This window comes from Asterias rubens, chromosome 20, assembly GCF_902459465.1.
Source record: "Asterias rubens chromosome 20, eAstRub1.3, whole genome shotgun sequence".
NCBI classification, from domain to species: Eukaryota; Metazoa; Echinodermata; class Asteroidea; order Forcipulatida; family Asteriidae; genus Asterias; species Asterias rubens.
In genome coordinates this window covers 8138815-8166729 of record NC_047081.1, presented here as the reverse complement: position 1 = coordinate 8166729, position 27915 = coordinate 8138815, and the positions used below count along the sequence as shown (strand labels likewise).

Below are 27915 nucleotides of genomic sequence, written 5' to 3'. Positions count from 1 at the left end.
AACGAAGCCAGACTTTAATTTGTTCCCAGTGCATTTACCCATGCACAAAGATCAAATCCAAATGCTAAAAAGTAATTGTTTTGCGGATATACAGATTATTCCATTCCCTCCACAAGGAAGTAGTTACATTTAATTTGTAACCCGATCACACTGTTTTTCCAAACTTTGTTTTCCAGGTTTTTTCTTTCTTCTTTTTCATTTCAATTTCATTTCCCTGTGAATTTTAGCTACTCTCAATCAACCCGAATAATAAAAAGAAAAAATCCTTGAATAAAATATGTTTTTTCTTGGCCGGTGAAATTTAGCTGATCTTTGCGCAAACACGAAGCGGGAAGTCCCAGGGCGATAACACACCGTGTTTCGGCGTTATTTGGCCGGGTCCCGCGCCCGCTTTACTTGCCCGTGAATTTATACAAATTAACGGCACGTTACTATCCAATCTGCTCAGGCTGACGTGATGGATGGCCGGTGTTTGGTGCGGCAGAAAATACATTAGCCTACTATTACTAGAACGAGGGGATCCTGTCAACTGGCATGATGCGGGGTTTTATAATGCGTGAGGATTGCTTATTTGAATGTATATCGAACAGATTTTTATCCATGGCATCATGGCCAACTAGGGCAGCAGAGTCAAACGATTTTTTGATTTGAATTTTGGGATGCTCCGTGATCATACAGGAGATGGAGAAGGAGAGAAAAAAAACTGGCAATCGCATTATAACTCAGATAGCCCCACACCATATTAATATGTATTGCACCGTGTTTGATTTCTCGACGAATTCCCCAACTGGCTTTTCTCCACATTTGATTTCTTTCCTCCCCAATTCGGGTAAAAACAAATCTAAATAACAAATCTCCGGACCTAATCAGACTGGAAATAGACTTGTACAAAACAGTGCGCGCATATTAATGCGTCATTCTGTGCATGACCATTTTTGTGTCTTAACACCTATTTTAAATTAACTAATTAAACCGCGATGATGTTTCCTTCAGCAAACAGCCGTCGTGTACACTGACAGCTTCGTTAAACCGATTATCGCAGTTCAAGTTGTTTTGGTGTAATCCTCTGATTTGATCTCAACTCCGCCACCAGCGGATTTACTCCAGGAAAATCACCTCCTTTTCTTATTTTAGCTGTTTCTTTTCTGATGGGAATTAATCTGTTTTTTTTTTTTTTTTTTTTTTTGAGCGAGATGGTTGTGGCGATAGTTTAGCGGCAAAGTCCGCTGGGCATAATTTTGGGATTTAAATTTGACTTGATAAACACTGTGATGTGTGTCCATCATGTCAGGTGTACTATTGAAACAGGGTGAACCTTTGTGTTAAATAAAACGTCCATATCAAAGTCAGAGGACACTATTAGGTACTTTCTCAAAACAAGTATTAGCATAACACCTTACTTGGTAACGAGTAATGGGGAGAGGTTGATAGTATACACAATTGTGAGAAACGGCTCCCTCTGAAGTGACGTAGTTTTCGAGAATGAAGTAATTTTCCACGACATTGATTTCGAGACCTCAGAATTAGATTTTGAGGTCTCGAAATCAAGCATCTGAAAGCACACAACTTCGTTTGACAAGGGTGTTTTTTTTCCTTTCATTATTATCTCGCAACTTCCGACGACCAATTGAGCTCAAATTTTCACAGGTTTGTTACAGATTTGTGCATATGTTGAGATACACCAAGTGAGAAGACTGGTCTTTGATAATTACCAATAGTGTCCCAGTGTCTTCAATGCACCGAGGTAGGTGATTGCAGCCGATTTCACGAAACTCTAGGATTAATCCTATCTCAAGTTAGGACGAGAAACCCGTCCTAACTTAGGATGAGTTCAATGCGTGCTACGTATTTGGATACGGAACTGAACCCGTCCTAAGTCCTAAGATTAATCCTAAGTTAGGAAGAGTTTGGTGAAATCGACGGCTGGAACACAGTCGGAGGGTATACCAAGATATTCATCGTAAAACATAAGGCAAAACAAACTAAATTGCCTGCTGGTCCAAAGAGGGTCCTAAAAGATAGGGTCGGACTGTCGATTTTTGAAATATATTTTTTAATGGATATCGTCTTGGGGAATATAACAATTTCGCGTATTCATGTATTGAGTCCAAACATAAAACACAACACTTTCACTTTATTTAACTTTTTTGTTAAAGTCATTGGACACTTTCTGAACAGAGCAAAAATTAAAAGTTCACAGTTTTACAAATAACGTACAGGATTTACAGAAGGTAATGGTGAAAGACTTCCCTTGGATAATTATTCCATGAAAGGCTTTAATTTTTGAGAAAACATTAAAACAATTATCAATTCTCGATATCGAGAATAACGGATTTATGTTAAACACATGTCATGACACGGCGAAACGTGCGGAAACAAAGGGATGAGTTTCCCCGTAATTTTCTCCCGACTCCGATGACCGATTGAGCCTAAATTTTCACAGGTTTGTTATTTTATATATAAGTTGTGATACACGAACTGTGGGCCTTTGGTCAATACTGTTTAACGATGTTGTGCGATTGCTTTAAAGGCACTGGACACTATTGGTAATTGTCAAAGACCAGTATTCTCACTCGATGTATCTCAACATATGCATAAAACAACAAAATGTCTTTGAATAATTATAACACTAATAACAACGACTGTTCAACAACGTTTGACAAAGTTCAACAACGTTTGAAATAGTTGATGCTGATATTACCGGAGCTGCAGCCGATGAGTGCAGTACTAAAATATCACCAAAACAACAAATATCATGAATGAAAAGACAAACTGGTTTAGGCCTTTATTCAAAATAATGGTTTCAAAATTTTCGACAATTTCGAAAAAGAAATCAGTCGCGACGCAAACTTCAATTACGCGTCATGACGGTCGCTCGAAATAGCAGGTAATCGTGTTTCTTCTTCTTCTTCTTATTTCAAACTGATGAACTGAGTCTTAGTTGTCTTCGTTCTAATCTAGGCCTATATTCCCTCTTTAAATTTTTTAAATTGTCTTAAACCTTTATCCCAAGTAAAGGCAGCAACAAATAAGAAGATTGATACGGTGCTCGCATGGCTGCTTTAAACAAAATGGCGTTCGCATTCACATATTTCTCAAAATATAAATCTTGGATATATTGCTGTAAAGAAGTGGGTTACGTCCACAAGACGTCACCCCTTCCCCCATCAGACCCAAGGCAACGTAACAAGGATTCTGACACTCTCAGAAGAAGCGATCCCAGCTCGTGTAGACTGTCTCGTAGCGAAGTTTACCCTCTACGACAGCTTCATCATTCTCTGTTGGACGACGGCAGTAATCGACTCATATCATCACACAATGTCCGACCCGACCCCAAGACGCGTTGTGCTTCTTCTACTGAATTCCCCAAAGCCCAAGACGTCTAGGTTCGGGGCTGAGTAAGATCTCCTCTCACCCGACTATAGATATCTTAACTCCCCAAGACAAACATCACAGATTATCAGAAGACCTCGCTTATAAAAAGAAAATGTCTCTAAGGTGGTGGTGGGAAAAGGAAATCATCCCAAACATCTTAGATAACAACGGAGAGCAAGCATTACTCGATTGCTCATTGTCACTTTTTTTATCAAATCGTGTGAGTGCACTTTTTGTTCATCATATGTGTGCACAGCATGTGAACATTCTCCATCAACTCAAAACGCGTGTATATATGTATTATTTTTTTTGTCATGAATGAATACCGGCGTTATACAAGGGATGTATCGTTGAGAGCAGCGACATAGGGTCACGCCCGCTATAACCGAATAATCACCGTCGTAATAAAGCGATATTATACGCTATAGGCCTATACATGCTTTCCGCACTAAGAGAGTAAACGGCTCGGAGGGCCGGAGACAAATATAGCCACCGAATCCGATATAAACGCGACTCGGAATTGGCCCGAACTTTTTTTCATATTTAGAAAAGGGATTTAAATTCGTCACAAAGTGTATTAAAACAAGAGTGGGCAGGCACTTCCCTTCCTTGATATCATAATTTTGTTATAGAGACTATTTCGAGTGTGAAGTAATTGTAATAGATTTACCCGTATCCGCTTGCCTTGTAACGATAGAGGAAACCGTGTGTGATGTAATTTCGTTCAGAACTGTCTTTCCATTCCAACCTTATGCAGTGTATAGGTATAGGGACCCTTAAGGGACAACAAACGAGTCTTAAAGGCACTGGACACCTTGGGTCATTGTCAAAGACCAGTCTTCTCATCTTGGTGTATCTCAACATATGCATAAAATAACAAGTCTGTGAACATTGACCAGCCAATTGGTCGTAGCAGTTGCGAAAGAATAATTGAAGAAACAAAAACATCCTTGTCGCACAAGTTGAGTGCTTTCAGCTGCCTTGAATTCGAGACCTCAGCTAAGTGAGAACTTTACTTCTTTCACAAAAACTACGCTACTTCAGAGGGAGCAGTTTCTCACAATGTTTTATACTATCAACAGCTCTCCATTGCTCGTTTATACAAAAGTAAGTTTTGAGTACTTACCAATAGTGTCCAGTGCCTTTAACTCCGTCTTCGGGCTACGAAAGACCTTTTCGACACTTGGCTACTGTCGTGCTCCCAGAACCCAGTAATGAAAATAGTGAGATCTAATCATAAAGGACCAGACTTTTGTGTATCACCTTTTTGGCGTGGTACGATAGAGTGGATCTGGCTACTCGTTGAAGTCACTAGCCTAAAGCGAATGGCTAAATATACTTACGTAATGGCTGCAAACGGAAAGGCTAAATACACCACAAAATGGCTAAAAACGGAAATACTATAAATATACATAATGGCTACACGGGCAGGCTTATACTATCGAATTGCTACTTGTGTACCGAAAGGCTAATAAAACTTTCGAATGGAAAAATATAATCCTGCTAAGTCTTTTGGTCGCGTGGGTTTAAATGGAGAAGACGAGCGTGTTTTTTTTTTCTCGTTTATTTTCTTTCTTTCTTCTTCTGAGGAGGAGGCAGCCTATTAATATCGAATCATCTCATTCAGGGGGGTGGAAAGGCAAAGGTTGGGGCGCCCATTATCCCATCTGGTTACGCCACTGAAAATGGAACGGTGAATAATAATTTGTGGGAAAACCTGTATTCAAGATGGCATTATAAGGGGAAAGTTAAACGCATTCGTAAAATAATGTGATTACAAAGGCCAACATCGTGTCAAATATGTGGAAGAGTTGTTGTTACAGAGAACAACATTTTATTTTTTAGGAGTCAGTTGAGGAAAAACAAATTTCTTTTTTTACAAAGATGTTCTTTTTCATATGCCAAAATAAAAATTAATAACAAACGATGTAGACGTAAGCAAATTGAATTATTATTAATACAATTTTGTTTAAAGACCAGAAATTTACGTTAGTTTTCAATTTGATTAAATCTTTTCATTATTATTTGGCTTTTGAGAAAACCCGAAGTTGTGTGCTCCCAAACTCAATTGTTTTTTTTTTTTTTTTTTTTAAATTAAAATATTTTTAACATAAACTTATCAAATTAGTTCCAGCAATTAAATAAATGTCATGGCAACCCAAACTGCCACCAATCGCAATCTTGTGTGTGTGTGTGTTGTGTATAATTTTACTTGCTGTCTAGCCGTTGATTCAACTTGAAGAAAAAATAGAGAGGGGCTAAACATCAACAACAAAATTCAAAAGGCCAAAATGGTATTTCTAAAAAGGGGGAGAAAAAAAGTGTTGAGGTTGTATGGTGGGGTTGTGTATTATTATTGCGGCTGTGTGCGGCGTGTGGCCAGAAATTAAACAATACGTTTTGATTGTCGCGATTAATGACAAAGTGAACCTTAATGATTGCCACTGTTGTATTTAATTACATGTCTTCAACGACAATTTCCTGAGGAATGAGAAAATATTGAACTGCTTGAATATCAACGAACAAGCTGCGGTAATTTTGAAGAAGAAGAAGATTAGAAAATAACGAAGGAAAAGCGACGACGTCTTAGCCACGGCGGACGGGATGCATGTGTTTTTAAAGACACTGGACTCATTGGTAGTTGTCAAAGCCCCAGTTTCCCACTTGGTGTATCTCAACGTACGCATAAAATGCCAAACCTGTGGACATTTTAGCTCATGTTGGTCGTCGAAGTTGCGAGACAATAATGAAAGAGAAAACCTTTGTCACAAAGTGGTGTGCTTTCAGATGCTTTTAGCGAGCTCAAAAATCTAAATCTGAGGTCCCGAAATCAAATTCGTGAAAATAATTATACTTTCATTTCCCAAAACTACGTAACTTCAGTGGGAGCCGTTTCTCACAATATTTTATACTATAAACAGCTCCCCATTGCTCGCTACTAGGTCAGTTTTTATTCTAATAATAATTTTGAGTAATTACCAATAGTGTCCACTGCCTTTAATCAACATCAATTGTCTTAGTGGTTTGAACCTTTTGATTCTTGGCCCTTGCATTAAAGGGTCTATGTAACTTTTGTAGAACAAAAAACACAATGTCCACAGATTTATACTAAACTTACACAGTTTGAAGATAATGATAGTAGAAAGCTTCCCCGAAAATATTACTTGCTGTGGTGCTGTAGTTTTGGGGAAATGAGTAAAACAATGTCATGAAAATTATTTTCGTCTCATGAGACGAAAATTATTTTAATCATTTACAAACGTATTTTCATGACATTGTTTTACTCATTTCTCAAAAACTACAGCACCTCAGTAAGTAATATTTGAAGGGAAGCTTTCCACTATCATTATCTTCAAACCCTGTAAGTTTAATGTAAATTTATGGACATTTTGAAAAGGTATCCAAATCCTTTAAAACCTTGAGTTGTTTAGCGACGTCGAAAATGAAGAAAATTAAACGTCAACAAGCTAGGCAAACAGACGGTACAATTAGTGGTATTTAACCATGAGATAAAAATGAAAACAATTGGATGAATTAAGATGAATTCTGAATAAATAAGAATGACCATGAAATAGAACCTGAACAGTTATTCAAAGTTAAAGGCAATGGACACTATTGGTAATTCCTAAAAAACAATTGTTAGCATAACAACTTACTTTGTAACGAGCAATGGAGAGCAGCAGCTATTGATGGTATAAACATTGTGAGAAACGGCTCTCTCTGAAGTAACGTAGTTTTTGAGAAAGAAGTAATTTCTCCCTAAATTTGAATTGAATTCTTGTTCTCAGCTGAGGTCTCTAAAAGCAAACATTTTTTTCTTCCATTTCTCATGAAAATTTGGCCACCAACTGAGGCCACATTTTTCACAGGTTTGTCGTTTATGCGTTTTGTTGAGATACTCAAGTGAGAAGACTCGTCTTTGACAATTACCAAATGTGGCCAGTACCTGTAAAGGCCGTGGACACTATTGGTAATTGTCAAAGTCTAGCCTTCACAGTTGGTGTATCTCAACATATGCATAAAATAAGAAACCTCAAGTTCTAAATCTGAGGGCTCGAAATCAAATTCGTGGAAAATTACTTCTTTCTCGAAAACTATGGCACTTCAGAGGGAGCCGTTTCTCACAATGTTTTATATCATCAACCTCTCCCCCTTAGTTGTCACGAAGAAAGGTTTTATACCAATAATTATTTTGAGTAATTACAAATAGTGTCCACTGCCTTTAAAGACATGTTATGTTTAGTCATTGGCAAACATCAGTATTCTCACTTGGTGTATCCCAACATATAAACAACAAAAGGCAGACAGAAAAGCTTCCTTGTTGCATAAAATTGTATCCTTTCAGATGCCTTAGAAAATATTTAAACGGAAATTTACCCACCTTGACCAGATCTCTTTAAGACACTTGATGGACACTATTGGTAATTGTCACACGAAGTTGTGTGCTGCAGATGCTTGATTTCGAGACCTCAAATTGTAAACTTGAGGTCTCGAAATCAAATTCGTGGAAAATTGATTCTTTCTCGATGCCTTCGTCACTTTGGAGGGAGCTGTTTCTCACAATGTTTTATACTATCAAGCTCTCCCCATTACTCGTAATCAAGAAAGGTTTTATGATGATAACTATTTTGAGTTATTGCCAATAGTGTCCACTGCCTTTAAGTCATGTGTTAATCTGTGAACATTATCCAATTGTACCCAGGTAATACGCACATGCTCTATAGAGGAATACACAACAAATATGTCATGATTAAACCATAATAAGTTTAATGATAAAATAAAACAAAGATCTAAGATCATGTTCACGCCTTGAGCCTAATTGCTCACTGTCTTTGCAAGGGGCATAATTAAGAGCAACTACTTTAAATCTGACACCTTAATGATTTTTCTCTCTGAGGGGACGGAATCCACACAGTGTGAGACTCTTTCAAATATAACCTTACACGACTAAAAATAAAGACACAGGCGTAAGATGCTGAAGACGATGTTGATGATGAAATAAGAAGACGCAAATAAGATAAGACACTGTCAGATCCTCCTTGCACATCCCCACAAGGAGCAAGGAACACATGCAATGAAATTAGCAAGCGCCCGAGGTGTCTTCATCTGAAGTTAATAAGAAGGGGCGTGAGGGATTGGCCTAGAGGGGGCTGGCTTTTTATATATACGGACGGTCACGTGTATTCGATTACGTGGTGAGGTTGAAGAAAGAGGGGGTGGTAATGAGTTTAGTGACTACCTCAAAATTTACGCTCAGTTTTGGGGGGAGTGAAGTCACATTGATTTGAGCACGATGGAGTAGTCATTTTTGTCACTCGGTGAACCTTGCTTTACATGTGTCCCCATCTGAGTTGGTCTTGCTGAATTTAAAGGTACTGACACTATTGGTTATATTATGTTTAGCATAAAAACCCACTTGGTAACGAGCAATGGAGAGCTGTTTGTAGCATAACAAAATGTGAGAAACGGCTCCCTCTGAAGGAATGTAATTTTTGAGAAAGAGATAATTTCTCACTAAATTATTAAAAGACTCTTACGGCAGAACATCCACTCGTTAGGGCCGTATAATTTGAGAGAATTACCACAAGTTGCAATAAGAAGTCATTTTGAGTCAAATAAGTTGCATGGGCAAATACAGGGTGCCAGACTAGTCTGCCCATTTGGGTTGTGCTGCATTTGGACAGACAAATAGCGTCCCGCAACCACGTGACCAAAGAAAACTTGTCCAAATCGCATTTATCTCAATAAACAGTTCTGCCTGCCGGTAACCCCACCCCCCTTCCAACCCACGTTTCATTTAGGGCGACACCACCTTTTCCCGTCATTCTGTTGTTAATTAAACTTCCTTGCAGACATTAAAAAGGTTAAACTCTTTGTTTTCCTACGCTTTTGTCTTCTATTTGTAAATATATTATTTTTTTTTGGGGGGTAAACAACTTGTATTATATAGTGTGTTTTCCCTTCATGGCAAATCAATTATCGGTGGCATTGTGTTTCACGTTAATTTGTACAATCGAATTCTCGAGGTCCACTTTGTAATATTGTTTTGCATGAGTGACTCTTTTGTGTGGGGAGATCTTTGAGAGCACAGACCATCAGCGCACGGCAGAATACCCATTGTTTAGTTGCCACTAAAGGTAAGAAACATTATTAGTTGAGTCACCTGCGTGCTGTACTATGCGGCGTCTTAATTGAAGATCACCGAAGAAAATTTTTGACATCTTGAGAAAAAAAAAATCAAATCATAAAGGGTCAAAAGGAGAAGGGAAAAATATTCATAACTGAGAATTAATGATATGCAGACATTGGTTTTCTATCATCTTACCTTGTTTGCTTCGACTAACTGATGAAAAAAAAAAACGAAAATCAAATTACTGAAGCTTGAAAATTGTCAAATATTGAGGGAAGAAATTAAATTTAGCCATCACTTTCTATTGTTGCCGTTGCCCCAGACATCCAAAATGAATTAATGTTATTACAATTCATCTAGGTCTCTCGTCATATCTCTCTCCCCACCCTTTTCTATTCCTCAATTACTGCACTGTGGCGGTACTTTTCTGCGCTGGGGTGTCCTTTGTCATATTGCACACTGCGAGTAATTACGCCATGCTGTTCGGCTCATCTAATCTAATTGTGCAATACAGCATTTTCATTTTGCCATTTACTTGGGTAAAATAACAACGGCGCATAGAACTGCGAGCCGACGTCACACGCCGGACTGCACCAGCGCGCATCACCGACGCGTAGTAGATAGTATAGAAGTAGTGTCCGGTAAGATGACACACACTTATACAGGCGCTACCGAGTGGTAAGGATGTAGCTATGCTCATACCCAGCTTATGAAACATCATCCTTCTCTGTGTATATTATCGTATCTTTACCAGATCAGCATTGGTTAACTCGTACTGTCACAACCAGCATCACACGGCATCCTGAAACTGGAGATGTTGAGCACCTCAACCGTAACCCTCCTCACTTCGAAAGGAAAGCCTACCGACCAGAGTGCAATCTAAAGGAGACAAGTACTCTAAAAGCTGCTTACCATCTCGGGTTTTAAAAACACTTGTATGGATCTTCTGGCATCGTGGCTGTTTTAATTACTCTTAATAAAGTTTGGACATCCTGTTTGGAGGGAAAAACCTGCGTCAATTTTTCGAGAGTGGAGTCTTACTCAATATTGAATCAAGTCGTTGTCTTAACCCACATGTACTTTTGATACCGCATGAATCTCAATAAACAATGCATCAGCTGTTTTGAAACGCACCCGTTTCATCTGCTTCACTTTTACCGGCTGCCTCAGCTGACTCAACTTCTCCGCGACCCATCCACGTAGCAAGGGTTAACAAAGGCGCGAAGGTGCTTGACAACCATGTATTGTTACCAGTGTTCGTCTGTTCATGCCCCGCCATCTCACCTCGATGTATCGCCTGGAACATGCGAAGGGTCAAATTGTTCATGTGAGTATACCTCTTTATGTTCGACTTTTTTTGTTCACAAGAATTCAACTAACACATGAAGAAATGCACCGACCAACAGTCGACTAAATAATTTAAAATTTCAAATGTACTGTTATGAAGTCATCGGATGCTTTTTTTTTTTAGTTTTCTCAAATTACTATAATATATCGTTCTTTTGCAGAGCATTCGTCCATACCGTGAAGATTGTATTTCTAATTTTACTTTTACGTTTCTGACATGTGGGCCCGGTTTCTTGTATAAGGTTGCAATGTACACTAGAGGAAAATTAGGGCAGTCCAATTGTAAACAGATAGATGAGGGGGACAAAGGAGTGAGTAATTAAGAGCGGGTAATTGAACTATAAACAAACAATGTGGCCGGGTCAGGTGGGCTGGCCAGCAGCGTCTCTCCGGATATTACTACCGCTGTGTTAGTGCTCTATCAACCGTTAGCCTGCCTTGCGTCTTACGCGGTCAAACTCGTGACAAATTTTAGAACAGTTTTTTGGGGAGCTTGTGTATTTCTTGCTGCTCTATGTCAGTTGCGATCTCAACATCCCCATGGTTAACCCCCAAAAGGTGTTGGACAACATGTCATGATTATTCTGGAAAACTAATTGTATAATTTTTTTACAATGAATCATTACGTAAAGGGAATGAGACGCTATAAGATCACATTTAAAGACACTGGGCACTGTTGGTAATTGTCAAAGACCGGTCTGCTCACTTGATGGATCTCACCATAAGCATAAAATAACAAACCCTTGAAAATTTGAGCTCAATTGAGCTCAAAAAACACCCTTGTTACACGAAGTCGTGTGCTTTCAGATGCTTGAGTTCGCAACTTCAAATTCTAAATCTGAGGTCTCGAAATCAAATTCGTCGAAAACTACGTTACTTCAGAGGGAGCCGTTTCTCACGATGTTTTATACCATCAACCTCTCCCCATTACTCGTTACCAAGTAAGTTTTTATGCTAATAATTATTTTGAGTAATTACGTGTCCACTGCCTTTAAAAATGAATGGCAATTAAAACATTCGGGTATAGAAGCCTATAGGCCTACAACAGCTTTCGATATTTTGTATAAAGCATTATGAGATACATTCCACTTCGAAGTGATATGGTTATGTAAAAAGATTTTTAAATACAATTTTTAACAAGGTGTTTAGTAAATAACTTGATGAGAAAATGGGAAGTATTAACCTTTTTATACCATCGTAATAGATAGTTACGAGACATTAAATTAATTTTTATCATCCATGACTTTACAGAATAATTTTTAACAAATTGAAGCATGAGTGCTTGGAATTTATGCGACAACAGCCTGTAGACGTGTCCATATTTTATTGATAAATTTTGCATGAATGATGACGTAGCCACATTTTCCTCTAACCTTACGGCCTTGAACTTGGCGGATCAATGAAAATGTTACACCTCCTCAAAGATGTGATAATTTGAGACTGGAAATATAGATCAGAGCCAGAAAGCAACAGTCACTATCGCCACCCACAAAATATCCATTAAGTTGTGATCGTGAAGAAGGTTTCACTTTTGATGATTTCTCCAAATTAACGAGCATAGCAGACTTAGTTGGTAACAAGCATTGGATAGCTGTTGATATTATTAAAAATAAAACACATTGCTGGAAACGACCCCCTTTGAAGTAATGCAGTTTTAAAGGCACGTTTGGTAATTGTCAAAGACCGGTCTTCTCACTTGGTGTATCTCAACATAAGCATAAATAACAAGCATGTGTAAATTTAAGCTCAATTGGTCATCGAAGTTGCGAAAAAAATTATGAAAGAAAAAACTTACACCTTTGTTGGACGAATTCATGTGCATTCAAAAATATGAATAAAAAACACATCTAGCTAGAAGTCTTTTATTATTTTAGTGAGAAATTACCTCTTTCTCAAAATCTATGCTGCTTCAGACGTAGCCGTTTTTCACAATGTTTTATACCATCAACGGCTCCCCATTGTTCGTTACAAGTCATATTTGTTTTGAGTAATTACCAAATTTTGTGTATCCTTCCCTTTAGAGAAAGAGACAATTTTTCACACAAAAAGGTTTACTCAGGCATCTGAAATTTAAAACACAATTCTACGCAACAAGGGTACTTTTCTATCATTATTCTCATGCAATTTCGATGACCAATTGAACCCAAACGTTCACTGGTTTGGTATAAGCATGTTCGGATATACACCGAGTAAGATTAAGTGTACCCTGCCTTTAATGGGAAAAAAATCGAAAATTCACGAACCGCATCTCAGAGAACATATACTTTGAATATGAGAAATGCTTCAAAACATGGTGGCTTTCTTAGGCATTTGAGAGCACACAATTCTATGCAAAGAGTGTGTTTTTTTCTCTCGCAATTTCGACGACCAATATTGAGCCCAAATATTCACAGTTTGTTATTTAACACGAAAGTTGGGATTCACCGTGAGTAAGGATGCTGGTCTTTGACTGATTACCAAAGATATATATCCTGCCTTTGGATATGGAAAAATCTAAAATTTGCGACCCGCATGTCAGAGAATATATAAGTTTAATCTGAGAAATGTTTCAAAACATTGTGGCTTTCTTATATAGGTATCCGAGAGCGCACAATCCTTGCCAGATCAAAAGTATATTCTGCCTTCAATGGAAAAATCGAAAATTTTGTCAGAGAAAATATAGTTTCAATTTGAGAAATGCTTGAAAACATGGTGGCTTTCTATCTCAGAGCGCACAATTCTATGCTACAATTTTTGGTGTTTACTTTCTTCTTCTTTTTTTTCCCCCTTTTTTTTTTAACCAAAAGTATATTATCCTGCTTTTAATGGAAAAGGAAAAAATTTAAACTGCATGTCAGAAAGAATATAGGTTGACATGTAATAAGGCTACGTGTGTATATCACCGCAGGCGATGCGTGTACTTAACGTCAAGACAACAAACCAATAACCAAACAAAAAAACCAAATGCTTTCTGTAGTGACGTGATCATGTCTGCGCCAATTAAGGTGCTTTTAAAATGAAGCGGCAAAACGTGATCAAACGTGATTGAATTAGAAAGCAAGAGGACGATCTAAAGGCCTTGGTAGGGCGCTCGTGAAGAAACCATGGCCTTTCACTGACAGCCACATTGTGTATTGGTTACCAACCCAGTTTTAGGAAGTTGTTGAGAGAGTTTTTAGGCCTCTATGCCCCCTGGCCATTGCCTTGCAGCCATTTAAATGCTCCAGCAATATACAAAAATACCAGTTTGTATAGGAATAAACTCAAACTAACCCCATAATCCACTTTCGTTTCAGTTAAATTAAAGTTTATGTCTCTGTTTATTCGAGAACTGTAACAGATCATACAAGAGTACCTTTTAAGCTTTAGTTTACACAAACTAACAAAACATTCGTTACCATAAGCTGGGAGATAATAATGGAAGAAAAAACACCATTGTCACACGGAGTTGTGTGCTTTCAGATGCTTAATTTTGGGACCCCAAAATCTAATTCTGAGATATCGAAATCAAATTCAAATATTTTAGTGGAAATTTATGTTACTTCATAGGAAGCCGTTTCTCACAATGTTTTATGATCAACAACTCTCAATGGCTTTTTACCAAGTAAGTTTTGATGCTAATATTATTTGGGGTAATTACCAATAGTGTCCAATGCCTTTAAAATGAACAATAACCTGACCGCGTCAATAAACTCATTATCTCACAGCTCATTCTTCCCATTGCTAATTGTATTAAAAGCAATCAATTAAGCCATTTTGTTGTGATGTAAAACTTTCTGCAACACAATCGCCTCAATGTGAGAATCAATCGCTGGGACAATAATTGGTTTTGTGACGTCATTGATCGGATATCCCGGATCTTATTAATGCATGACCAAACACTGACCTGGTAAGAAATACCCCCCTCACCGGTGACACTCCACAATTCAATATTACGTTTATTCCATACTCTTTTGGGGGAAAAAATACAATTCGAGAATTGATCCGTTCATAGAAAGGTAACAAAATAAATATAATTATTGATAAAGCAACTAATAAACATTTAATATTAACTATGAAGAAATTAACTATGTACATAGGAGCGAGAACATGAGGCTGTTAGAGTAAGGCGAGGCTTGTAGAAAACAGCCTCCAGACAGACAGACAGACAGACAAACAAACAAACAAACAAACAAACAGCGAAGCACGACACAAGGACAAGACAGACAAAATTGGCAGCATATTGCGCCACACAGCACCTTGTAAACCATTATATGGTGCTATAAGGTTTAGGTATCATAATTAAAAAACTTTGGCCCACTCACCTTGCAGTAAATACTTGGCGCTCAGGGAAAAGGCGCGTTATAAATTCGGTTAACGACAGTGACCTTACACAAAGACAAAATACAAATAATAAAAGTACCAGGCTAAGTGTCGGTGACAACAATAGATAAGTAGTGAAGGAGAGAAAAGGCTACGTTACATAGTAAGAGAGGAGGACTCTTTCAACCAAGAGCTTAAGTCGAGCTCGCTAATTAACGTAATTAACAATGAAGCATCACCCTGGTGTCCCATTCACCAACCGAGCATTATTCATGAAGCAACATTACGTTTTTGTATGGTTTTATTGAGTCGGAATAATTGTCATTATAGTTCTTCAATTGAGTTAATTCCAGTACATTGGTTGCCACAAAACACTATCATAAATTTTAATCAAAGATAACTTAAAGGGAAGGTACACGTTTGGTAATTACTAATGAAAACAAATATTAACTTAAAAACTGACTTGGAAACGAGCATTGGGGAGCTGTTGAAAATGATGAAAGAAAAAACACCCTTGTTGGACGAATTTGTGTGCTTTCAGATAGGAATAAAAGACTTCTAGCTAGAAGTCTTTTATTATTTTAGTGAGAAATTACCTCAAAATTATCTCAAAAAAACTACGTTACTTCAGAGGGAGTCGTTTTCCACAATATGTTATACTATCAACAGCTCTCCAATGCTCGATACCAAGTCAGTTTTTGAGTTAAAATTTGTTTTGAGTAATTACCAAACGTGTACCTTCCCTTTTAATGAAATTATGTTGTATAGGCCTACATCTACATTTTATATTTGGGATTTTTAAAAATTGAACGGTTCAACAAACGGTTCAACGGTTCAACAAACGGTTCAACGGTTCAACAAACCAAACGTACACTTTGCCTTTGATTGGTGTATTGTTATTAGTTTGACGGTTAGGCTTCATAAACTCGTAAACAGTCCCTGTTGAAGATATCTCTTCAACAAAATCGTACTTGTGGGTTTAAGAATATTATTCAAGTCGTTGCCAACAACATTCAAATTTAAATCGTGGAAACTGCGGCCAAACTTTATTTAGTTAGTTATTTTAAATCTTTAGACATACACAATGATTACAAGTTGGACCGGGGCTGTCAAGGGTTAAAACAAAAGCATAAAAACTGTCATCAAGACATGTATAAAACAAAACCCCTGCCAACGATGAAAATATAATTATATAATATAATTCCCCTTACTTCACAAGAAAATAAAAGCAAGCAAAACCAACAACAGGTTTCATTCCACCCATGGCGACAATGAGCGAACCATAGATCGAAGAAAGTTAGAGTTGTGGCATCCCTTTAACATGCAAGGAACACGTTGCCTTGGATCGGTCGAGTTGGTCTTTGAAAAGCGTTTGTAACCGTTTGTTATAAAATGCATATGGTTAGAAAGATGTTTAAAAAGTAGAATACAATGATCCACACACATTTGCCTCGAAATTTACGTGGTTTTCCTTTTACTTTGCGAACTAATACGGTCGGCCATTTATGGGAGTCAAAAATCTGACTCCCATAAATGTTTGTCGACGAGGTAAAAGGAAAAACCACGCAATTTCGAGTGATGCTTGTGTGGATCATTATATTCTACTTTTAAAAAATCTTTCTAATCATTATGCATTCTATAACAAACGGTTACAAACGCTTTTCAAAGACTAACTCGACCGATCCAAGGCAACGTGTTCCTTTAAACGAAGCAATTATACTCGCTAATCACTTAACGAAAAGGAAATGATCGACTTGTTAAAATCTATTTACTAAATCGATGCAGAATTTCCTGCAGCACTCAACAGTTAATCAGCTTGATTACACCTAATTATCCTGATTTAGATTATTCGTTTGCTTGTTTGTTTTCCTCCAATGAGAAGCAACTTTACCATAACGAGGCTGGAGGGAAAATAGTCTGATACCCTGACTTACAGTGAGAAGTTCCGTTGATATTTTTTTTTCTCAAACCGCGTCAGCGTGGTGACGCTTTCTAAGGGAGACCGCATGCTTAAAGCCATTATACACTGTCGGCACAGAAAAAATAAAAAAAGGTCACAGATTTACAAATAATTTACAGGGTTTACAGAAGGTAATGGTGAAAGACTTCTCTTGAAATATTATTCCATTAAATGCTTTACTTTTCGATAAAACATTTAAAAAGATTACCAATTCTCGTTGTCGAGAATTACGGATTTATTTTAAACACAATATGTCATGACACGGCGAAACGTGCGGAAACAAGGGTGGGTTTTCCCCGTTATTTTCTCCCGACTCCGATTAGCCTAAATTTTGTTATTTTTCATATCAGTTGTGAGAAACACGAAGTGTGGGCCTTTGGACAATACTGTTTACCGAAAGTGTCCAATGGCTTTAAATTGAACAATTCCCGTCTGCGTTAACACAATAGCCGCATGCATGTTTCGAGTAGAAGAGGTATACTCTTAGATGCTATACCTCTAATGAACACTATTGGGAACAACTCATAATTGTTAACATAAACACTTACTTGGTAACGAGCAATGGGGAGATGTTGATAGTATACGTATAGTTTTAGACAAAGAGGTGGTTTTCCACTCATCCTCAGGCCTGAAGCCGTTTATTGTCATCTAAAAGTACAAAAATGTGTGCAACAAGGGTAATTCTTTTGTAATTTCTTGCAACTACACGATGACCAAATTGAGCCCAAACTGTAAAGGTTTCGATCGTATGCACATTACGTTGGAATACACCAAGTGAGAATACTGGTCTTTGAAAATCACCAAACGTGTCCAGTGCCTTTAAAACACAAAATTGTTTTGAGTTTTTAAAATATCTTTCCCATTCATCCATATGTCCAAGTGACAGACAGAGCCATGTTGCACACTCCCTTCAGAGACTTCAAGTATGCCCGTTTGTCATCTTATTTGTTGGGTCGGTTTGCATGTTTGGTACAAATCTGTGTGTGTTCACTCCAGTATCTGTTTGTCTTTCCTGTACATTTTCATTGCCTGTCTGTCTGTCGGGGTTTTGATTGTATCTCAATTTAGGGTTATAGTTTCGTGTACCTTCTTTTTCCCGTGGTTGTTTACCGGCATGTTGTGTTTTCTAGCTCGTTCCTTTCCTCCAAATCCAAGCTAGCGGGGTTTTTGTTGCGTGTAAAAGCTGTAGGGAGAACCGTGGCCTCTCTGATACGGCCCCGGGGGACCGAGGGCTTTACAGTCAGGCAAACCCCATAATCAAGTTAGCCTTCCCCGTACGTCGTTCTTATGCATCAGCCATCGTCCAACTCACAGGTTATGAATAATACAATTACTAAATTACGTCGGCAGTAATTTTCCCCCTAATGCAATTATAGGGGATGTGCTTAACGGAGGCTTTTGAAATATTTAGCCCACTGTCAATACAATTATAATGAGTCAAAATCGTCTGTATAATGTAACGCTATTACAGTTTTCCTGCTAAATTTAATTTCACAATCGAGATCCCTTTGTGTTAAAGCAGTAAACTCTATTATATTTCGCCCTGTGCTGCAAATCGCCCGTGTGGATACGGGGGCCATACATTGATGAAGGCTGGCCTGCTCAGCTCTAGCGGAAAGATTCGAAATGGAGGGGCGGATGAAAGTGTAATTCTCTCTTCACGCCTGAGTGCGGGCTTCAGCATCTTAGCTGCACGGGCTCTGATTTTGCCGTGGCGCACTCTCCGACGCCCCGTAATCTTCTTCAATTAGAAGACTAAATTTGACGGCACTTCGTCGAATGTCGCTAAATCCGTAAATCACGATGGGTGTTGGAACAGACATAGGTCTCGGGAACGGAGGAAAGCTGAAGTTTGTAGTCTCTGCCGTCCGTAAAGGGATAGAATCTGGCTTTAGTTTTGGATGGGAAGTAGGATTACACGGGCTTAAAGTTAAGTTCCTTAGTGGGGTAACTCAAATCGAACTTCTCTTTTTCACGTTGGACAACGTCCATCACGTTCATGGATGATCAAGGCACCCCACTGAGGTGCAACTCAAAATGACAATTTCCTTTTTTTGTCAGCCCCCCCCCCCTCAAACCCTTTTGATCCGCCCACTAAGTGGTACATCCCATAACCCTGATGGCTTAATGATTAAAGTGCGTTGGCACCATGTAAAAAGAATCACGAGACTGCCCTCATTGTTGTATTCCCGTATGGTACTCTGATCATATTGTAATTTTTTAGTGTCGCGTCGTTTAATGTGCTTAATTTCCCCCAGGTAAATTGTCTTTTTTTTTCGTTCACACAAACCACTTTAAATACCAAATTATAATCAATGCCGATACAATGACTGTTTTATATATCTTAAATATGGTATGTGGCGAAGACATATAGGCCAAACTTTAGGCAAACTTCCACTAACAACATACACCGACCCAACTTAGTGTCATCTAGTGTAAACACAATCTGAAGTCGCACATCCAAATTCATCTCAAAACAAAGCAGCGTTTTTGATACATCGCCAAAAGTCCAAAGCGGTTAATAGTGTCCCATGAGGAATAAACTGCAATGGGAATGCACAATGTGAGAAACGTTTCCGTCAGTAACGTTTCTCCGATTCAAAATTGTGGGGATAACAACTGATATCCCTTTCCATAACCATATTTAAAGACAGTGGATACTATTGTCAAAGACCAGTCTTCTCACTTGGTGTATGCATAAAATAACAAACCTGTGGAAAGTTGGGCTTGATTGGTCGTCGAAGTTGCGAGATAACTATGAAAGAAAAAAACACCCTTGTCACACGAAGTTGTGTGCTTTCAGATGCTTGATTTCGGGATCTCAAGTTCTAAACTTGAGGTCTCGAAATCAAAGAAAAATCATTCTTTCTCGAAAACTAATTTCTTACAATGTGTTATACTATCAACCTCTCCCCATTACTCGTCACCAAGTAAGGTTTTCTGCTGATAATCATTTTGAGTAGTTACCAGGTAGTGTCCACTGCCTTTAATAGTGAAATGATTCTCAGAATGTATGTACTATCAAAAGCTGCTGTAATTCTAACCAATAATAATAATAATAATAATAATAATAATAATAATAATAAAGAATATTTCTAGGGCGCCAAAATCCACCAAAATGAGGTGCTCAAGGCGCACAGGAGGGGGAACCACACACAGCAAGGAAAATAAGACAAATAGACCAGTTACATATTGGCGAGATAAAACCAATATCAGTTTTTATTGCCATTAGTTTTAAGAGCGATTAACAAAATGTATACCTTCCCTTTAAACCTCGATTTCTGTCACATCTGCTCATAACATCACGGGGTAGAGATCCTAGCTGGTAATGCCCGAAATAATTTGTATGTCAAAATTTCATACGTGCTTAGTATTGGTTGAAGCTTTGCATGGTGTGGATAAACAAAAAAAAACAAACTTGCGGGTACAACTATGTGTAAATCTCCTCTGTGTTAGGGAGTGTTGGCTCTGAAAAGAGCCGATATGGTCTCGACGTTTCGAACAGTATACTCTGCTGGTCTTCAGGAGAAAGGAGATTGTGCTGTTATTCCGTAATATAATGCGTTGATCTAAAATATTATTGGATGAAGGGAAATCTACAGGAAGGAGGAGGGCGTGTCGCAAATACCATGACGTCATCTCTATTTCCCCCATTATGCTTCGCCGTGGGTGTGGCCTTTTCGAAACTACGGTTTCCACCCAGGCCCCGGACCCTGAATAATACTGTACTTTCGATGGAATTTAACTAAGTGACCTGTGAAGTCAGAAACGTGGTTTCTAAAATGCTTGATAGAACCAAACCGACCTACATCCATGTTGATATCAGTTCAGCTGATTGTCATATACACGCATTTTTTTCTCTCATCGTGTACATGTAACACAGTCTCTCGTTAAGTACATAAAGTGCAGTTAGTTATAAACCATGTACTGCTTCTCACATCTGTTACTAAGGCAACATGATATCTGGGTTTGGGGTTTGGTTTTTGTACACCCAAATTTGGCGCCAATTTAATTTTCTTTCCCGATGTTGAGTAAGAACACTGACCTTTATCATTGTGCAGCCATCTTGGATTTCTCCCAATGATATCAATGTTACCAAACCGAGGCTGGAAGTACAAATTAGTCTGGTTCCTATTTGCAAAATGATTATTAGTATTCGTTATTGTTATTCGATACGAGGTACATGACCAAGAGAGAGGCAGCATGAACACGGTCTTTTGTGTCACTCTGTGTTTTCCAAAAGAACAGGCTGACAAAGACATCCTATTATAGAAAAGCCTCACCATTATGTCATGATATCAAATATTTAGTTGTAATTGTTTAGCCATGGGCATCGCATTGCGTGTATAGCCCCCATCCCGTTGGAAACACCATCGGCCTGTATGCGTCACCCCACTGGTAAATAAACATCCAAATGCTTCTTTAGTTTCAATCACCGGTAACGGAAGAGCCGTACTAATTCCAAGCCACAATCGAATTACGCTGCAACCTTCTGATCTAATTTACCAAACACATCCAAAAGTGAAAAATAGGTTATTTATATACAAGAAACCTATAATTACATTAACAAGTTTGGAGTTAGTGCGGTGAGGGGCGGCTTGGACGCTGAATACGGAACGCGTCTGCCCCAGCCGTGAAATGACGAGCGAGTGAAAATAATGACCAACACGTCTAACGTGTGATGAATGCTGGATCGTCATCGGCTAGACGTAATTCAAGTCATTGGGAGTGATATATGATTGACACGGTGTACATTTTTGCTTGACTGCGACTGGGACATCCATCAAGCTACAATGTAACAATTGGATTGTATTATCATGAATAAAACATGGTGCACAAAGGACTCGTGTCAGAATGTCAATGTGATGCTGGTGGAATTATGGCGCATGCTTTTGATGCACTGACAATGGTAAAAAATAATACACATGCTGGCATGCAAATCGAATCGCCCTTAAAGACTACTAGTATTGCAGATGTTCCAAATGGGCCTAAAAATAGCTCTTTCCAGTCACTATCGGAAACAAAACACGGCCTGTTTCATTTTGTATTCATGCATTCGTTTTTAAAGAGATTTGCTTCTAAAGTTGAAACCGTCATTTAATTTCACTTTGAGGGCACGTGAAATTATAAAGCATTATGTTCAATTAAACTTATAAGTTGTTCCTTTGAGCTATGCAAATTCGGCGCTCAGTTTAATAATAATAATATCGAAGTCTTATATAGCGCACGTATCTACCAAACAAGGTACTCAAGGCGCTGAGTATATACAAACTTTCAGAAAGATAGGTAATTGCAGTGATGAATTAGCAAAGACGTGAGATTTCCGCAAAAGTTGTTACAAATTTGAATGATGTTCAATCTATTAGTCATCTATTGTTTATTCCTATGACGAAAAGAGCAATTTGATAAACTGTTTAGAGGAGCTTTCAATTTATCGCAAAAAAAAAAGATCAGACGTTTAAAATGGCCGCATATATTTTCCCAAAATAATGACCGGGAAAACCTTTATTTTTAAAACAGGCAATGTTATAAACTACTTCATGGTGCTCTACCCATTTTTATAAAAAAATAACTGACAGTTGTAAGAACTAAAAGTGGGCCAACTTTTCGTTTCAAACTATTAGACAAAACACTAATGTTGTTGTTGTTGTCGTCGTCGTCGTCGTCGGCGTCGTCGTCGTCGTCGTCGGCGTCGGCGTCGGCGTCGGCGTTGTCGTTGTCGTTGCTGATGTTATTGATTCGATTACCAATAGAGGTCAAAGGATGAACTTCAAAGCACAAATTTCTCGTGAAACTAAAATAAATAATATTATTATAGTCCATTTCAAAAATGATATTATATTTATTGTATTACTTCTGCTATTGATTTTGGTTCGTTCCCAATACTTTGAAGAGCGTTCTTTTGTTGAATTTCTTTGTTTGAAGGTTTGTATTTTGTCACTAGACACATCAGCCATTTGTATACGTCTCGCATAAATTATGACGCCTTGACTGGTGAAAATGCAAATTTAAAGTTCATTATCTCAGCGCCTTCATAATAACAAAGAGAAGAGTTGAAGGGGGGCCTTAGTCTAATTGGGTGAAATTGTAAAATTCACGAGGACGGTATTGCACTGTTATGGTTGACGAACACAATAATTGAATATAATTATTCGATTTAGCCGCAGGAGAGGAGAAAGAAACTATGGGGCCCGGTAACTAAGACACAATGGACGCAACCTCGAATAATGATGCTTACTATACAATGAGAGGCAACGAACATTGATGCGTTGCCATGGTAACCGAACACTACGAAGATTTTGTTTTGTTTTTATTATTAAATTACTTCGAGCAATGTCACAGCATGTTGTTCTTTTCTTCACCAGAACTGCTCCAAGAGAGAGAGAGAGACAGAGAGTCTAAAGTAACTAATAACAAGACCGCAAATATGATCAAGGCGTTCTTGTTTCATCACCGTTTTTAATCAGTTGTTTTATTTTATTTCAAGCGAAACTCACGATTATCTTTCTCATTAACAATTCTAGCTGTAAAAAGCAGAGCTATAACTTGCGAAGGATATAATTTGCACAATGAACGCGTGCTGTGACGACAGCTCCAATGTTTGCATAGTCGTGAATAATTCTGGATGTAAAAAGAAACAGCTATATAGTTGGCACATAGTGGTAAGACACCCACACTCACCCAGTTCGGCATAATTTGCATATTGAACTTCTGCTGTGACGACAGCTCCAAGTTTGCATATTCAACAGAACGACGATTTAGAGCTGCAAACGCACAGCTTATGATTGGCACAGGATGGTTAGAAATCCACAGCCCCTCCCCGGTTTCGCATTATTTGCATATTATAGAACGCGTGCTGTGACGACAGCTCCAAGTTTGCATATTCAACAGAACTAATTATCTTTATTTGAATAATTAGAGCTGCAAAAGCACAGCTTATGATTGGCATAGGACTGTTAGAAATCTGCACCCCCCACTCCTCCCCGGTTTGACATAATTTGCATATTGGACGTGTGATTTGACGACAGCTCCAAATAATTGTGCATATTGAGCAATGTGCATATTCAGCAAAAACTGATTATTTTTATTTGAATAATTAGAGCTGCAAAAGCACTGGGCAACTTCGAGCAGCGACCGTTGGTCAACCACTTCTCGATGTATAGTTATCAGGCAAAATCGATCAATTGTCGACAAAAGTCAACTATAAAATAGTCCCTCGCTTGAACTTGCTCTATATATGGTTCAGCATAGGATGGTTATAAATCTGCAGTCCCCCACCCCGGTTTTGCATAATTTGCACATTTTAATGGTCTGGGTACTTTTTGTAGGACACACAACACAATATCCACAGATTTACAGACCTTGGACACTATTGGTAACTGTCAAAGACAATTCTTCTCACTTGGTGTATCTCAACATATTTGTATGCATAAAATAACAAACCTGTGAAAATTTGAGCTCAATTGGTCGTCGAAGTTGCGAGATAATAATGAAAGCAAAAACACCCTTGTCACAAAAAGTTGTGTGCTTTTACATGCTTGATTTCGAGACCTCAAATTCTAAACTTGAGGTCTCGAAATCAAATTCGTGGAAAATTACTTCTTTCTCGAAAACGAAGTCACTTCAGAGGGAGCCGTTGCTCACAATGTTTTATACTATCAACCTCTCATTACCAAGTAAGGTTTTATGATAATAATTTTTTTGAGTATTCAGTAATTTACCAATAGTGTCCATCCTGCCTTTAAACTGACACGGTTCGAAGATAATGATGGTAGAATGCTTCCCTTAAAATATTACTGTGTAAGTTTAATGCAAAATCTTTTGAACATCGTGTTTTGTTTTACAAAAAAGTACCCCAATCCTTGAAGCGTATGCTGCGACGACAGCTCAAATTTGGCATCATTATTATGCTTTGCACTATTAGAAGAAGGCCACTTTTGCCCGTAAACATGTCAAGGTCATTCGGCCGAAACATAACCAGCCACAGAGACAGGCAGAAGAGTGAAGTGGACGTTACATGCTAGGTTTGCAACCCTAGAAATAAAAATAATTACAAACCTTCGACTGCTATTCGGAGCCAAACCTTAAAGCCATTGGACACTTTCGGTAAACAGTATTGTCCAAAGGCCCACACTTCGTGTATCACAACTTATATATATAAAATAACAAACCTGTGAAATCTTAGGCTCAATCGGTCATCGGAGTCGGGAGAAAATAACACAAAACCCACCCTTGTTTCCGCACGTTTCGCCGTGCCATGACATGTGTTTACTATAATCCGTAATTATTCTCGTTGTCGAGAAATGATAATTGTTTTAATGTTTTCTCAAAAAGTAAAGCATTTCATGGAATAATATTTCAAGAGAAGTCTTTTACCATTACCTTCTGTAAACCCTGTAAGTTATTTGTAAATCTGTGATTTTTTTTTCTGTTCCGAAAGTGTATAATGGCTTTAAAGGCACAGGACACTGTTGGTAATAACTCAAAATAATTCTAGGCATAAAAACTTACTTGGTAACGAGTAAAGGGGGGAGGGGGGCTGTTGATAGTATAAAACATTGCTTCCTCTGAAGTAACGTAGTTTTCGACAAAAGAAGTAATTTTCAACGAATTTGATTTGGAGACCTCAGAAGTAGGTTTTGAGGTCCCGAAATCAAGCATCTGAAAGCACACAACTTCGTGTGACAAGGGTGTTTTTTCTTCCATTATTATCTCGCAACTTCGACGACCAATTGAGTTCAAAATTTTACAGCTTTGTTATTGTGTGACTATGTTGAGATACACCAAGTGAGAAGACTGGTATTTGACAATTACGTCTTTCTGATCAGACAGAAAGTTCGTGCTGCGGTTTTTATGACTCTTGCTGACTGTGCTCACAATTTTAATAATTAGTATGTGTTATTCATAAACATAAATCGAGACAACAATCGCATAAAAACAAATAATGAAAATGACACAGATCACAATCGAACGTTTAAAATGTTCACAAATTTTGTAATACATAATTTTCTACTGGTGGTTTTCCAAGGTTGATATTATTAAGACCTGCTTGAACGAAAATGTCAAGTCGTTAACTTTGCTGAATTCCACTTAAAATGTTTTCGATGAATAAGGAAATCGAGTCATATGATTATAAATAAATTTCAATTGTGTAAAAAAACAATCATTTTGTATGCCCTTATCCACAGCTTTTCTGCGAGATTTGCGAAAAGCCCTGTTACGTAATCACTCTCAAAACGTCATAAGTAGATAAAGCCGCTTTGTTGCAGCGTGGATGTATAACAAAGCAAACTCCCACAAATGACGTCAGCGGCATTGTCCTTTGACGCCCGCTCTCAACGGCAGAAGTGTTTTTAGTTTTTCAAAAAACCTTTAGGTAGGGGCCTGATTTTTTAGTCGATAATTACGAAAAGTTCTGAAGTGTACACATATCAAAATTACATTAAAATTGTGAACAAGTGCATTATAAACAAGTAAAAATACCATTTCTGTTGAAAACATTCCGCTCAGGTAGCTGTTTAAGCTTTTCCCCCAATTATTCGTTTGTCCAACTGAACAATACAAACTGAAACCCTATGAAACCGAACTATTTCCTCCGGCACCGTTGCAATTAAGCACCAAATAATGCTCCTATCAAAAAAAAAAATTTAAAAAAATGTCTAATTCGCTTGCCCCAATTACGGGAAGAAGAAATCGTGAGCGCGACATCTTTGCAGCGTGTCAACAAAATTAGGTTGACTCTAATGGGATATAGATACGTAATTAGATTTAAAACGTTAGCTTTCCGCTGAACAAACAACATCAGTACGGACTAGAGAAAACCCTTAACATTTTACTCAACAATAAATTGCACGGTATATGGTAAAGAGTGTACACACGTATACACTTGAGCAGACCTTTAAAATATTGAAGTGATCGGTGTGCAAACAAAACAATAGGTGAAGTCTGAGGGGGGGGGGGGGGGCGGTCATCACAGGCCGCGGGGAACGGTATTATGAAATGACCAAGTCACGAAGCCACTTTTAATGGCTTAAAAGACGTTCTCCGGTGATGGGTGCTTTATAATTGAGTTATCTACGACAATATTTGTTCGAGTCTGGACGAAGTTTGATCGTGAGAGGATTTTTCAAGACGAATTATTTGGGGATGTTTTTTAAGCAATTACAGCGGATAATATTATTGGGAACTTGAATGAGTGGATGGTCGCGGCTTTAAAGTGGAAGGCTGTATTGGACGTGCGCCGACTCTGGATTGACTGCCGAATTATTGATAATAGCCTAATTCAGAATGTTGGCAAATCTCAAACATGGGAACTTGAATGAGTTGTTGATCGCGGCTGTGGTTGATACGGTATTGACGTGTCCCGACTCTGGATTGACTGCTAATTATTGATAATAGCCTAATTCAGAATGTGGGCAAATCTCAAACATGGGAACTTGAATGAGTGGTTGATCGCGGCTGTGGTTGATACGGTATTGACGTGTCCCGACTCTGGATTGACTGCCGACTCTGGATTGACTGCCGAATTAAGATAATAATAATAATAATAATAATAATAATAATAATAATAATAATAATAATAATAATAATAATAATAATAATAATAATAATAATAATAATAATAATAATAATAATAATAATAATAATAATAATAATAATAATAACAGTATTTATAAAGCGCCAAATTGCCAAAGGATACAAGGCGCTGAGAAGGAAAGAAGAAGGAAAAAGACAGAACAAAGATAAAGATGACCAGCTAAGAAGAGGCAAAAAGGTGGGTTTTGAGAGTACGTTTGAAGGCTGGGACACTGTTTGAGCTTCT

At 38.0% G+C, this 27915-nt stretch overlaps 1 protein-coding gene across 2 annotated transcripts in view; it reads left to right on the top strand.

Annotated features, from left to right (window-relative positions):
• LOC117303901 (dorsal root ganglia homeobox protein-like) overlaps positions 1 to 27915 on the top strand; it is a 37712-nt gene that overhangs the window by 556 nt on the left and 9241 nt on the right. The window contains exon 2 of one of the 2 annotated variants that reach the window (XM_033788349.1): positions 10260 to 10832. In XM_033788349.1, the coding sequence (XP_033644240.1) occupies positions 10745 to 10832 (88 nt within the window). In that variant the 5' untranslated portion in view covers positions 10260 to 10744. Of the gene's footprint in view, positions 1 to 10204; positions 10833 to 27915 lie in introns of those variants that run through there. The other variant, XM_033788351.1, reaches the window with a different exon arrangement.